Source organism: Dryobates pubescens, chromosome 25, assembly GCF_014839835.1.
Source record: "Dryobates pubescens isolate bDryPub1 chromosome 25, bDryPub1.pri, whole genome shotgun sequence".
NCBI lineage: Eukaryota > Metazoa > Chordata > Aves > Piciformes > Picidae > Dryobates > Dryobates pubescens.
This window is the reverse complement of record NC_071636.1, coordinates 13,687,467-13,702,253: the sequence shown is the minus strand read 5'-3', so window position 1 is coordinate 13,702,253 and position 14,787 is coordinate 13,687,467. Positions and strand designations below refer to the sequence as shown.

The following is a 14,787-nucleotide window of genomic DNA, read 5'->3' as shown; positions in this document are numbered from 1 at the left end:
GATACCTTTCAGGAGTTCTAACAGACGATAGCAGCTCCACCTCCAAGCACACCTACTAAAGTGGGACATTATTTACTGAGCTTGAGTGGGACAGAAATTCACTAAAAATGGGCTTATCTGGAGCTCTGCATCATGCTTCTCCTCACCACATTAAGTCTTAGAAACAATGAGCTAAAATAGATAAGAAATGCAGCCTTAAAAAGAAATAAATATCAGGTTTTGCCAAAAGCTCCCAACCTTCACACCTTTCTTGTCCCAATCCTAAAGGGAATTTTTTTAGGGTCCATTTGTGCTAGAACACTTGTAGCACAGCATTTTGAACCTTGCTTTCTTATTTGCTGAGGTATTGAGTGCACCCTCAGCAAGTTTGCTGATGACACCAAGCTGTGTGGTGCAGACGACACCCTGGAGGGAAGGGATGTTATCCAGAGGGGCCTTGACAGGCTGGAGAGGTGGGCACAAGCCAACCTCATGAGGTTCAACAAGACCAAGGGCAGGGTCCTGCATCTGGGTCGAGGCAATCCCAGGCACAAATACAGGCTGGGCAGTGACTGGCTGGAAAGGAGCCCTGAGGAGAGAGACTTGGGGGTGCTGGTGGACAAAAGGCTCAACATGAGCTCTCAGTGCACTTGCAGCCCGGAAAGCCAAGCAGATCCTGGGCTGCAGCAAGAGAAGTGTGGCCAGCAGGTCAAGGGAGGTGATTCTCCCCCTCTACTCAGCTCTGGTGAGACCCCACCTGGAGTACTGTGTCCAGTTCTGGAGCCCCTATTACAAGAGGGATATGGACGTGCTGGAAGGTGTCCAGAGAAGGGCCACCAGGATGAGCAGAGGGCTGGAGCACCTCTCCTGTGAGGACAGACTGAAGGAGTTGGGGCTGTTCAGTCTGGAGAAGAGAAGGCTCCGAGGTGACCTAATTGTGGCCTTCCAGTATCTGAAGGGGGCCTACAAGAAGGCTGGGGAGGGACTTCTCAGGATCTCAGGTAGTGATAGGACTAGGGGGAATGGAATGAAGCTGGAGGTGGGGAGATTCAGGCTGGATGTGAGGAGGAAGTTCTCCACCATGAGAGTGGTGAAGCCCTGGAATGGGTTGTCCAGGGAGGTGGTTGGGGCACCATCCCTGGAGGTGTTTAGGACCGGGCTGGACGAGGCTCTGGCCAGCCTGATCTAGTGTGGAGTGTCCCTACCCATGGCAGGGGGGTTGGAACTAGCTGATCCTTGTGGTCCCTTCCAACCCTGACTGATACTATGATACTATTTCTTGATCTGTTTTAGGATTCAAGTAGACACTGACAAGGTCATAACTGAAAAAGAGAGCATCGAAGTGCATCAGTAAGTGTGGCTAACTGGTATCACTTGCTGCATCTTCAACTTACTGAAAATGAATGCCTGAAGACAAAATTCCCACATATATCAGATGTAAATAAGCATGAAAACTCCGCAGCATCAAATTAATAGCTAATTAATGCGATGAATAAGTTATCCAGACATGGAACTTTGCAGTGTTCATGTAACTAACAATTCAGAAAATGTATCCTTATGAGCATTTCATGCAGAAACATCTGCTCTATAAATACCCAGCACTCTTGGGACTCTGCTAGTCCTCCCTCTTTGGGTAATGCAGTTCCTGCAGCCCATGGGATTTATTTATCGTGGAAGAACAAAACCAATTCCATGTCTGTAACTACAACCCAGCCCTACTGGAGAGCTCAGCTCACCTTCTCCACACAAGGCTAGCTAACAGATCTCAAGACGACCAAAGCCCAGATAGATTAGCACCTCCTTCAGAGAGTCTGCTCTTCTTGCTGCTCCAACACTGCAAACTGCAGCAAAGATGTCCCCAGTCCCACAGGAATATTTGCCTTTCAGATACATCATAAGTATGCCAAACTAATCACTAAAGCAAAGGCGAGCAGGGTGAAGATGAAGACACCATGCTTTGAGCAAGTTCTCATCTGGCAATCCCAGGAGAAGTGCTCCCAGGGTTGGTTTCCACAATCCAGAGCCATTTTCAAAAGCTCCTGCAACCCAGGAAAATGCCAGGTTGCCTTTATCTTAGAATGCTGAGACTCTATACTATCTACATCCTTGAAAAACATCACCTGGCAGCCATTGGTCAAATTCACATCTTGGATCTTCAGAAGGGGCTGTAGCATGGAGACAGAAGTGACCACATGTACAAGAGAGAGAGTGCTAGTATTGGTCACTGAAAAGGATAGAAATGCCAATGGAACAGCCAAACTGGTATTGTCCTCCACTGGCTGGAGCCAGGAATAGAATCTTCTGATTTCCCATCAGCACTGGAATTGGTCTGGATGAATGTCACCGAATTGAGGATGTTACAAAATCATGTTCCAAAGGAAACTTTCAAAGTAAAAGGCAAGAGATTGTAGCAGCCATTAACAGAGGATCTGCAGGGCAACTGCAGAGATCATACAGGGCAACACTCCACAGGAGGAATGCAAAGCCTCACCCAGGGCAGAAACTTCCTGAAGCTCATGCAACACACAGAGAGCAACATAAGGCGTCCAGACTTGGATCAAGCCGGGGTTTGCTTTCCACTGAACTTCTCTGTGCATCAGACAAGCATCCTTTTATATCAGAAGAAATTCATTCTTTGGTGGATGGAGTGTTTGATACCAGACACCAAACAGAATAAGAAGCCAAAACCCTGGCTGAGTACTTCTGAACTCTGTTAACTCTGTTGCCACGCAACAACTGGAACAGCACCAAGATCTTGGAATTAAACACTTTATCTCCGTGACTTGCCTGCTGGGGCAGTTTAATATCAAACCCCTCTACAGATGAAGATATGTTTGAGCAACTTGAAACAGGAACTCCACAGGGTTTTGGAGGCAGTGATGATGGGCAAAATGCTGTTACAAATGAAAATAAAGTTGACTGCCTGTTCAAATGGGTGGGAATGGGGAGGAGGAACTGCCTGATTACACAAACCAGGGATGCATGATACCTGCCATTCATCTCTGGTGCCTTGTTTCTTCACCTCCTGCAGGCCTCTGCAGCTTTCTCTGCTATTCAATACTTGTCCAAGAGTCCATTAAATAAAAAAAATGTATTTTAAGAACAGCAGCAGTATCTTCCTCACATCACACTGCAAAGGGCAACAAAAAGCTTCCCAGTGTGCTCAAAAGAACAATTCTAGAAACAAGACATGGAATACCCATCCCTGTTACTCAAGGTACACAGGAAGGAAATCAACTGCATGACTGATTGTATGTAGGAGAGTAAAGCACAAATCGCACTCTAGAGACTAAATCCCCACTCTTTAGCTGGAAAAAGCAACCTGGATTCTTCCTCAAATTCTTGGAGTTCAGACTGTAGATAGGACTAGTGGAAGAGGATTTGTAAGGCTGTTCAAATATATGCTTTTCCTGGGAAAACAAAACACAAGGGCACTGAGTAAACCTTAAATGAAGGTAAATACCTAGCAGCACAGAAACGTATCAGGCTAGGAATCCAGTCTGGTGGCATTACAGGCTTCACAAAATGGTGGGGAACGTGCTGAGAAATCTGTTCATACTGTACATCAGGTTATTAGCACCAAATAGTCTTCTTAATAAGATGCAAGTCTGAATGTAACATTTACATCTGCATAACAGAGTTGGTATTCATTACCTCCAGGACAGGAGAGCTGTGTGCCTGTGCCACACACCAAAATTATCCTCAAGAGAAAATATTTTAAAGTAATTAAATGCATGGCACTTAATTTTCAGTATTTCAAAGCCAGTCATGTAGCAATGCCCACAGTGTGCTCCCCCAAACAATCTGAAAGACAAAATGGAGATGTGGAGAGTTTGGGGGGTTTGATACTTCCCCCCCCCAACAACAATAAAGACACTTGAAAATACAAGCATCAAAAAGACACATTTTTTTCATCTGAACTAGTATTTCCAAAGCTATTCCTGTTTGCCACCTGGCTGGAAAGGGCCATCAGCTGTCAGATCACAGTGCTGCAGATGAAGCAGAAGTTATAGTACTATGGAACACTTAACCATCCTGCATCAGCTCAGGGGGTGTAAGAAACACTTTACTTAGAGATCCAGCTGGGGATGAAGACAATAGGTTGGGGGATTTTTTATATAAATAGAAGGCTGAACTGGAAATTTTAAAATATATCCTCCTAGAAACATTTCCATCTTTCTCTGGAAGAAGCATGGAGGAGAGCTGCAGTGTGACAGCCTTGAGCACAAGCCCTATGAGGAGAGGCTGAGGGAGCTGGGATTGTTTAGCCTGGAGAAGAGGAGGCTCAGGGGAGACCTCATTGCTCTCTACAACTACCTGAAAGGTGGTTGTAGCCAGGAAGGGGTTGGTCTCTTCTCTCTAGCAACCAGCACCAGAACAAGGGGACACAGTCTCAAGCTGCGCCAGGGGAAGTTTAGGCTCGAGGTGAGGAGAAAGTTCTTCACCGAGCAAGTCGTTTGTCGTTGGAATGTGCTGCCCAGGGAGGTGGTGGAGTCACCGTCCCTGGAGGTGTTCAAGAGGGGACTGGACGTGGCACTTGGTGCCATGGTCTAGTCATGAGGTCTGTGGTGACAGGTTGGACTCGATGATCTTTGAGTTCTCTTCCAACCTTGGTGATACTGTGATAGCAACAAGCTCTTTCCAACAGCATCTTTGTGCACACTGCAGTGTCTCAGACTGGCCAAACGCATCTTGCTTCTTATCATTATAAACAACCTTCCAATGACTATTTTGTATTGCCAGGGTCAAAAGCAACTGGCTCCTATATAGTTACAAGGTTCTCACAAGTCTAATTCAAATATATCAGTTGGTTCTACCCACCTATTGTGAACCTTGGCTCTAAAGACACCCTTCCACACCCATCCTTTGTTTCACTATTAAGAAGTTTGGATGTCAACAAAAGGAGATTGGTAAATAATATGGCAATAAGTGTACTCTATTTCTGAGCAGATTCTCAGCACTGAATGTCCCAAAGCAAGAATGCACAGCATTAAAATAATTATTCCATTGTTTCATGAAGAAATAGAATGAATTCCATACCTCAACTCACATGAAATAACAGAAAGTTTAATTGGTATTAAGTTCATTGTTCTAAAAATAAGAGAAAAAGAAAGCAGCTGCCTTTGACACAAAGACAGCCTGATCAAGGCAGCACTGGTCAGACACCATGCAACATAATGGGGTTTGGCAGCAGACAGTTGAATCAGAAATCAAGCAGGAAATGTGGTAAAGAATCCATATAACATGAACAGAAAGACAGGGGAGCTCTGCTGCTGGTGACCTTAGGTAGGGAGCAGCTGTTCAGCTGAGAAAAAGTGTATCAGGTCTGAGCAAATCCCACTGGAGATTTCTGCTCCACTTAAGCATCCAGATAGACCAAAGAGACAAGCAGTGAAGCATTGCCAGTTGCCTTGCATGTAACCTCTTCCAGCTACTGGAATAAAGATTGGTTTTGTTTACTTGGTCAGATGCTCAAAAGAGGACATACCAGGGTGACTACCCCTGGAAAAAGGCTTCACAAGCTTAGTCTGTGCTCCAGTAACACTGGCACGGAGCAAGAGACTCACAAAGGAGAGTTACACGTCTCATGTTCACATTGGCACTGCCTATAAGAGCTACCTGCAGTAAGCAGGGGCTCAAGAGTCAGCAGTAGAGCTTAACAAACAAGGTACAGATTTCAAGTACATCCTTTGCTATTTGTGGCTTTCTACATCCAAAATATTGTGCAATACCTTTTCAGTAAAATGCTGACTGGCTACTTCCAGGGCCTGAGCTTGCTCTCCTGTAGTGCAAAATGATGCAGAAACACTACACAACCATGATGCCCAGCAACTACTTAGCTTCCAAATGATTCCAGTCTCTGCTTGGAGGAAAGGCTTCTGCTTCCTTTGTCACACATTCTTGTTGCAATGCAAAAAGAATCATGAAATCACAAAAAGGAGGTGGTATTTATCTAACAAAGGTTCATGGTCTACCTGCCTTCCAAGCAAATTATGCTCATTACAGTGACTGCAGTGAGCTTGCTTTCAGTCTTGCTCTTCATCCCACCACAATGACACATTCTTGTAGACTCCCTCCCTGACAGCCAAGGGAAAAGGGACCTAGATTCATTCCTAAGTAATGACAGAAGGCAATAAGCAAGTGCACAACTTTAAATTTATACTCCAGATTTGATTGTAAAGCATTAAGGTTGCATGTAAGTAGGTTATGTCTCTGCTGCTAAAATCTATGCATAATTTATTTATGTTACAAGCTAAACATCAGGAACTGTCAGGAGAAACCCTAACAGCTCCTTACTAGCACGAATTAAACGCTCTGCTCATCATATAAGCCCCAGGACAGCCATATGCTGTGATCCTGCACAGTATCAGTAAGCTAATTAAGAAACTGCCTTTGCTCACTCCTTTCTATTGTGTGGGTTTTTAATTTGAGTTGGTTTTTTTCCAGTCTGGGTTGGGGCAGATAAGCTTCTCCCTTTTCCATCCTGCTTGCTGCCTCCAAAGTGAAGGTTTACCAGCAAATTTGTTTGGTTTTTATCTTTTTCTAAAGCTATTTCCCTGAAAGGCCAGCTCAGAAGTACCTGTTGCACAAAGAAAGTACTGACAGTATCAATAGTTCCAGTTTCTGGAGCAGTAGACTCCCAAAAGCTGCACCCAGTATGAAAACAACCCGAGTGCAGTGCACCAGCCTCCAAGCATGGTGTGTGGATGGACAGAGACAGCATCTTCCCCCACCTCCTCTGGTGAGACAGGAAAGCACTAAGCTTTGCTAGAAGTTCTCTCCAGCCTTCTGGTTAAACAACTGCCCTACAAAAGAACCTCTTGAACTGTGATAAGGGAGAACAGCTAAGAGGAGAAGTCAAATACAGGACTGACTTAGTCAAAGAATCCTGTTTGCAGTAGGGAAGAAATGCAGCTGCTGCATTGAGGGCTCCATACTAATGCCAGGCTGATGAAGCTCAATTACTAATTTGCTGCCTCAAAAAAGGACAAAATAAAAAGCTGGCACCTGAAAACTCACATTAAGGTCTCTTCTCTATCCTGCCATGCTTCAATAAGCAAAGTTCCCTTGAACACCAAAGGTAGCTTGGCTGGCAGCCCTGTAGCAGTATCACCTGAGCTTCACCTCCTGCACTCCGCTCTTCACTAGACAGTGCTTCCAGGTCAAAGATTCCCACTTAAGTGCTTGCTTTCTTCAGTCACTTGGAGATGAAGGCAGCCTCAAGTATATGAGAGTGCAGGCAGGACAAATATTATTTGACTGTCACCACATACCATTATCATGCCTACAGGATTTAAAGATGGATAGAGCTTGAAGGTAATTCACTTTGAACGCTCTAATTCCCAAGCACTTGTCTTCAGAGAAAAGCCACACATTAATCATTAATAAGAAAGGAGGGCACAACCACCTGCCTTTGACAGCCCTTTTCCCCATCCTCAAACTCAGCACGCAGAGATGTACAGAAAAAAAGGACACACCAGTATCATTCTGTCATTCAGAGTAATTTCTGAGGTGCAAAGACAGAGAACTCTTCTGCCAAAACACCACAGATTTTGTGATCATCTTTACCTCCCTGTGCCTCAGCTGCACACACTCCAGCTCCAAACCAGGTGTGCTGTAGGTGTTTGCATGCACACACACATTCATAATGTATAAAGACATTTCCCTTATGCAGCGTTAGGTATGACTGAAGCACTGCCAGTTACACCTGCAGCACGAGGTGTACATGCATGGATCCTAACGCTCTCTGTCCTCCTCAAAAGAAGGCTGAAAACATTCTCATATGAAACTTTTATTTGGTACACCCCAAGTGTTAATGATTTACCATCAAGTGCCTGCAGTCCTCTTTCCTTTGAAGTACATACCAGGAGCCTTCAGACACTTATCCATCATTTCTTATCCTGGTGGAGTATGTTTTCAGCTCTGAAACTACAGAGTTCTTATCTCATCTTCAATCATCGTATCTCACACTTATCATAACCCTTAGGTTTTGATTCCATGAGACCAAACTCTTCATTCATACCTAGAGGAGGTGCTTAGCTTGGGTTGTTGTCTCTAGGATCAACCACTTCAACCTCCTTGAACTACCAGTATTTACCAACTTCAGGGGAAAGTAAGGACAGAGGTGCAAATCCCACACTAAAGACAGGAGAGTGACGATCAGTGACTGAAATTCAGATCCACTCAGGCACTTAGGAGCTTGAATCTCACCAAACCAGGAGGAAATAGGGCTATTAAAAAATTAGACCGCAAAAGGGTTTGTATCATTAATCTTGTCTCTAATTGCCAGAATAGCAGCAGAACAGCAATTAAATCCCTACTTCTCAAGTCCCTTGTTGCAGCTTTAACCACCAGGCTGTCCCTTCTCTTCTCAGGAGCTGATGTTGGACAAGCTGTTATGTGCAGCTCTGATCTGAAGAATGCATGTTTTTAGTGGAAGTCAAGTGGGTGCAGTTTGTTTGTGTTCGTACACCCATGGCCAGGTCTCTGAACCCTGGGGCTATTTGCGAATGTGAATTGCTGTGTACTTGGAGAACTGACAAGAAATGCTGCAGCTACAGATGGTACCCTGGAAAAAGGAGCACTTTGCATCTGTTTGCTATGCAAATTAATTCATTTAACATTTGTTGACAGCAGGTCAGTTTAGCACAGGAATCAGGCTAGAAAGTTGGCAATTTAGGAACTAAGTTCTACTCTGTCCTCTTAGAAGTGAAAAAATCCAAGGGAGAACTAAAAGTAATTAGGCAGAAAGCAGCAATTAAGCCCCGAATGAATTTTGGTTTTAAATCATTAAAATTCTTGCTGCTTCCAGAGAAGCAGAAATGATGGTGGATACCTACACAAACAAAATACGAAGTGACTGCAGCTGACTCACAGACAAGGCCCTTCCCCTCTAAAACAGAGAAACACTGGAGAAGAAACCTGGGGAGAAATGAAGCCCCTGGCCCTGCCAGGGTGCAAGTGAGGCAGCCTTAGCTCCATCAGTCCTGCAAGGCATTCAGCTTTTACTCTTCTCAGAAAGCACCTTCATATGTCTGGGTCAAAGCTGCAGGGAAGGATCATGAAATGGCCTTGCTAAGAAGCACCAAATGATGACATTATTTAAACTGGAAGAGAGTGCAATTTGAAAATGAATGCTTCTGGAATGCAAATCCCAGCAGGGATTGAGGGGTTTAGAGAAATAAAAAGACAGTTACTAGAAGAGACATTCTCCACATACCTAAAAGAGTAAAATGCAATGCAAAGACATGAAACTTGTACTCCAAATGAAATAAAGGAACATCTGCACATGGTTAATGATTCTCCTAGCAAATCTCTTTCTTACTTCTTCTCCAGTCCTACTTTTTCATACTCAAACCCCCCACTTAAATTCAATAAATCAGTCTTTGCTTTGTCTTTTTACTGTTCCTTTTCAGATTTCCATTATATTTATTTCTCTCAACAGGTTCACCTTAATATAAGAATATCTTTATTTCATAAAATTACACCCAAGGCAGCATCTATCCATTTTAAGTAGTAAATTTGTTACAGATACAGCAGAGCCATCATATTGGCTCTGCCTCTAGAAATGGAACACAGCAGTGTAAGAGAAAACACCTTTTTCCTGATGTCAGGATAAGAATGGAGACAAAATTATCACCACCTGCACTATTCCTGAACACTTCAGTGTTTCTTGCTAAAGATTACAGAAAATGCACCTCATGAATTTCATTATCAGATCATAGTTTGCAAATTGCCTGTGCTGTTAAATCTTTATTTTGCTAAAGGGAATACAGGATTCCAAAAAGCATTTGTTCAAAGAGAGATTTTGACAAGCCAAGTACAGAGCAGGATGGCACACAGAGCCCATTTTTCATGTTCCAGGTGATACCAGGATTCAAAAGATCCTTATAGCAGCCACAGTCATGGGAGGAGTCCTTAAGGTAAACACTGGTCTGCAAAGCCAGTCTCAAACCTTAACCAGTTGCCTTTTCTTGTTTTAGAACCATAGAACTGTCTGGGCTAAAAGGGACCTCCAAAGGTCTAGTCTGACCTCCCCACAGTCAGCAGAGACATCCTCAACTAGACCAGGCTGCCCGGGGCCTGGTTTTGATTCTTAGTGGCTATGTGTAGATTGTCAGCTAGCTGTGGTAGTTTGATATGAATGTAATTAAGTATCAAATGCAACCCCAGAGTTATTCAACTCATGGTATAAGAGGGAGTGTTTGAATGGTTTTCTCGAGGATAAACTCTGCACAGTTTCTCTGATTTCCAGATCCAGTGTTACTCAGTATCATGCACAGGACTTTCTCAAACAGTATCTCAGGTACATCCATTCCTAAGCAGCAGTCCTTTGGCCATACAAATTGAATTCCAGATCAAGCATCACAGATGGATTTTTGTTATTTCCAAAGGTGGGTAGGAAGCAGGGCTATACAAAGTCAGCTAAGTACCTCAGCTACCTCAGGAAGGGGCAAGGTGAGTGCATGAATCAGTTCTTACCTTGAAAAGTTAATTCCCAGCAGAAGTAACTCTGGTGCAGGTACAGATGTCTGCTAAGACACTGACCCCTCTGATAAAGCATCCTTCCATCCCACATACACCTGCAGCACTGCACTATCTGCTAATACCAGACATTAATCCACCCATGGGCACAGGCAGGCTACCTTGATTACGTAGGATACAATTCACCCTGCCCTACTCAGACCTGGACATACACCAGCACCTGAAATCCTAAAGGGAAACTTATAAATAACACAGGGGAAAAAAAAGGTACCATTGACAGGATGGGACTGGAAAGGAATATGAGATGGATCAGGACTTAAAGAGGAGGTAGAAGCAAGTAAGTGTTGGGTGGTTGGGGTTTTTGTGGTTGGTTGGTTTGGATGTTGGGGTGATTTTGTGTATTATTTTTCTTTGTTTGTGGTTTTGTTTTGTTTTTTAATTACTTGTTTTCAATTATTTCAAAGTAAATGTTTCTAAGGCTCCACATTATCAAAGAAGAGACCTAGATTAAGAACAAAGTAAAGATGAGAAAGCGGGGCAGGGGGGCAGGGAGGAGGGAAAAGGCAAAATAATTAACTGGCTGTTCATGCTGTGAATCACTGAATTTGAAACAAACTCATCCACATCTGTTGATAAACTTCATTAAGTGAAAGTATGATAGCAAAATGAATTACATCCTGCATGCACTGTGCATGTCTCCTGCTTAGGTATCTAAACTGCAAGGACAGCTGAAAGTTCAGAGTTTCAAAGATTCTCTCAGATGCTCTGGAAGACAACACAGCACACACCTGAGGCTCACTTCTGAAGGGGACAAAGAAGACTGGCACACCATCAGGAGGACCAACCTCCCAATTAACTATCAAATTGGTAAGCAGTGTGTAGTCTGCAATAAGCTCCATTCATGGAAAATTGAATTTCTAGGACCAGCTACCCTGTCAACAAGAGAAGAGTAGGAAAATGGGTTTTTAAAACACTGATGTCTGTCAAGACAGATGGCTGCAGCAATTTGTTCTCTGCTGGTGTTAACTATCTTATCTTCCTGGTGCAAAGGACTTCAACAAACAATGCACAATGATTTCCAACAGTGGTAACAAAATTACTTTTGGCAAGTCCTTTTTTATCTTGATATTACATACAAAAGGTATGTAGTATCAGCAATGCTGTAACAAGAAGTAAATCAGTTCTAAGTTCATATCTCACCGACTCCTGCATCTTTGCCTGTTGGCCTGGACTCACTTTAACTCACTGTAAGAAGACACCAAGACAATCCTCCATCATTCCTATGCAAGAGGATGCTCTCTCCAGGGCAAAATAAAAAGACATGGACCAATGACCTTTTTCAGATTACCTTTCCCTGCTATACCTCTCACTGTTTACCTTTAGCAACTGCTTTCAAGCATGGAATCACCTTGCCCCACATCTGAAGCTGAAGCTTCAAATTTTCCACAAGGAAGCAGATAGTCCTCCATGACTATGACAGCCAACCGCAGATGAAAGGAGTGAAATGCATTTCCCCTCTCCAAGAACAAAAGCAGTCACCATTCACTGGCTGCTGTCCTGATGCACTTTTAATTACCTCAAATTCTAATTCCCTAACGTATCTCAGTACTACTTTACTTCACAACCCTCCATTAGCTTTAAAAATACAATGTCCAAAGTGGCACAAGCTTCTGAACCAGTATCTCACTTTAAAATGAAAAACCCTACCAGACAACAACCACCCCCCCCACTCAAAGCTACCATGGAATGCAGAAGTTCAGGTGGATCCACATATACTAATAGAGATTAGGTTAGTCTACTAATGATCAATTTATTGTCTACACTTACTAGAGAATCTCATACTTACTCAGATAATTCTTTTATTTCCCTCCTCCCCTCCCTAATTTACACTTGCAGAACATTATTAGAATAGCAGACAACAGTAAGTAAAAACCTATGATGTCTGGAGCCTCCTTAAAGGACCTCAGGTTCCATTGGGGCAGCAAATAATTTCAGTAATGGGCCCTTTCAGAACACTTTTCACTACGTTCTTCATTTGTCTACTTACTCAGGGGAATAGCTACTGCAATTTAGAGACCACAAGCTCAAGAAACCATTAGCTTAAACTACAAGTGTGCTCACTAAAGTGTGCCTCAAACTGGATCCACATTTCAGGCTCAGTGTAATTCCATGACACCAGTTCCCCACAATCTGCAAGAAGCTGCCTTTTGATAGAACAAGGCCCAGCCCCAAGAAGGGAGTAATTTGAAAACACACATTTCAAATAAAGCCAGCATCATCAAGGGAAGCAGTGTTTGTAGAATCAGCCCAGTGATCACAGTATAGCAGACAAATACAAGCATGATTCTCAGTACTTGGGGCTTTTTCTGTCCTTAGTCTGGCAGTTAACCTTACCTGCATCACTCTCCATCATATTATCCACCACCCTATACAGAGCCACTTCCCCCATCTCTTTGCACTGAACCCCCACTGGACAGACCTAAACTGACAAGTCCTACAAGAGAATTCATGGCAGGCCAGTACCTCCTGCTATTGTGGCTGCTGAAAGAGAAATGACACTTTATTTCCAACCAAAATCCTAAATGGAGGAGGTGGTGAACAGATAAACACTCCACAGCTCTGCCTTACCGCAAGCAACCAGAAGTGTTCTTGAAGACAGTTGTCCACTCAGCATCACGAGGCTTAGAGTCCTCATTGGGCTCACTCTCCCAACCTGAATGGGGTATAATCACCTCATTGGTAAGGGTCTGCAGTCCATGGTTGATGATGACCATCTTCAAGGGCTCATAGGAGGATAAGTTCCACAGGGTGCCTGCAAGACAAAGAGTGATTGTTAAACAAGAGAATAACCACTATTTAAAATCTTTAGATTAAATAGAATTCCTTGATTTGAAGAGAATCACTGGAAGGTTAAATCACAAAACTGAATGAAAAGGCAAAACCACTTGAGGAAATGCTGGACTAGCACATTGCTTCAGGAAAGTTCCACTGTCACTGCAAAGGAAGCACTTCTAAAAGCATGGAAGGACTTCCATCATGACATGGATATTTCTGAAGCTGCCAGGTGATGTGCTGGTGGAGATCAATAGACTTTTTCTGCTATATTCAAATTTTAAGTCTAGCTATACCTCATAAAGTAAAAATTCATCCAGCGCAGTAGACAAGTATATTGAGCAAGTCTTAATACCAGCGGTGAATTTATGGAGGACCATTGATTTTATGCTGATCCTCTGGACAAGACAGTATTTCATTCAAGACTCCTCTCTATTACTTACCTTCACATTTTCCTGTCACAGAAATTATCTGTATTCAAATCACCTGGTGCCACAAGGAACCCAAAACTTCCCTGTCTTCTCATATTTATGAGCCAAAGCAGACAGAATTCAAACATCAGAACAACTAAAGAGTCCTACTTACTTTTGCTCAACAGTAAAAATACCCAGTCTTGCATAAGTGATAACAATTCCCACAGAGCCCTACCAGTGTCCTGACAGTTACTGCTCATCAGGTTAGGACTAAACCAGGACATTCACTTCAGAGATAATTTCTGCATAGGCCCAGCCTGGTGGCATTTGACAACTATCAGTAACAACACTTGGAGGGAGCCAGATAATCACTTTTGATCTCCAAGTTAAAATGCGAAGGAAGCAAAAATTCAGAGACCAATTGGAAAAGCTGGATTCCCCAGAGCATATAGGAAATCTTTCCTAAGTGGACATAATATAAACCTGAGAAATTCTCTGTATTACTACAACTCTGAGTTTGTGCAAATTACAGATACTCATCCCTTACCATATATGTGTAAATCAAAACACAGAACAACAGGACAGGTGCATCTTCTACATTTCAGTCCCTTTCAATCACTCCAAGATTCACAGATTGTATTAGAATGGAAGAGATACTCAAAGGTCATCTTGCCCAAACCCACTACAGTGAGGAGGGGCACCTCCAACTAGATCAGGCTGACCAAGGCCATGAGTCTGATCTTGAATGTCTCCAAGAACAGGGTCAGTATTTCACCACTCTCACTGTGAAGAACTTCCTCCTGATGTCCAATCTGTATCTACCCTGCCCCAGTTTCAAACCACTGCCCCTTGTCCTGTCGAGGGGCATTAAAACATATGAAGTTGAAACACTTAAAAATCACTGGAGAAAGATTTTGGATCTGTTACTTTTGCATGGCCTAAGACACAGACTCTCTGGGTTCCATCAAGGCAAAGGCTGCATGCAATAGAGAGGGAGGCCTGCAGTGTGCGGAGGGCAGCCAGAGCCACCACCCCTACCTCATGTGAGCCAAGGCTGCTATCTCGTGGGAACTCTCCT

The 14,787-nt window shown here is 43.4% G+C and overlaps 1 protein-coding gene across 9 annotated transcripts in view; it reads right to left on the bottom strand.

The window, feature by feature from the left end:
* The window catches only part of ARVCF (ARVCF delta catenin family member), a 258,087-nt gene that overhangs the window by 51,629 nt on the left and 191,671 nt on the right, over nt 1-14,787 (bottom strand). For all 9 annotated transcript variants that reach the window (XM_054172817.1, XM_054172818.1, XM_054172820.1 and 6 more), the window contains one exon: nt 13,093-13,276. In XM_054172817.1, the coding sequence (XP_054028792.1) occupies nt 13,093-13,276 (184 nt within the window). The remainder of the gene's footprint in view (nt 1-13,092; nt 13,277-14,787) is intronic.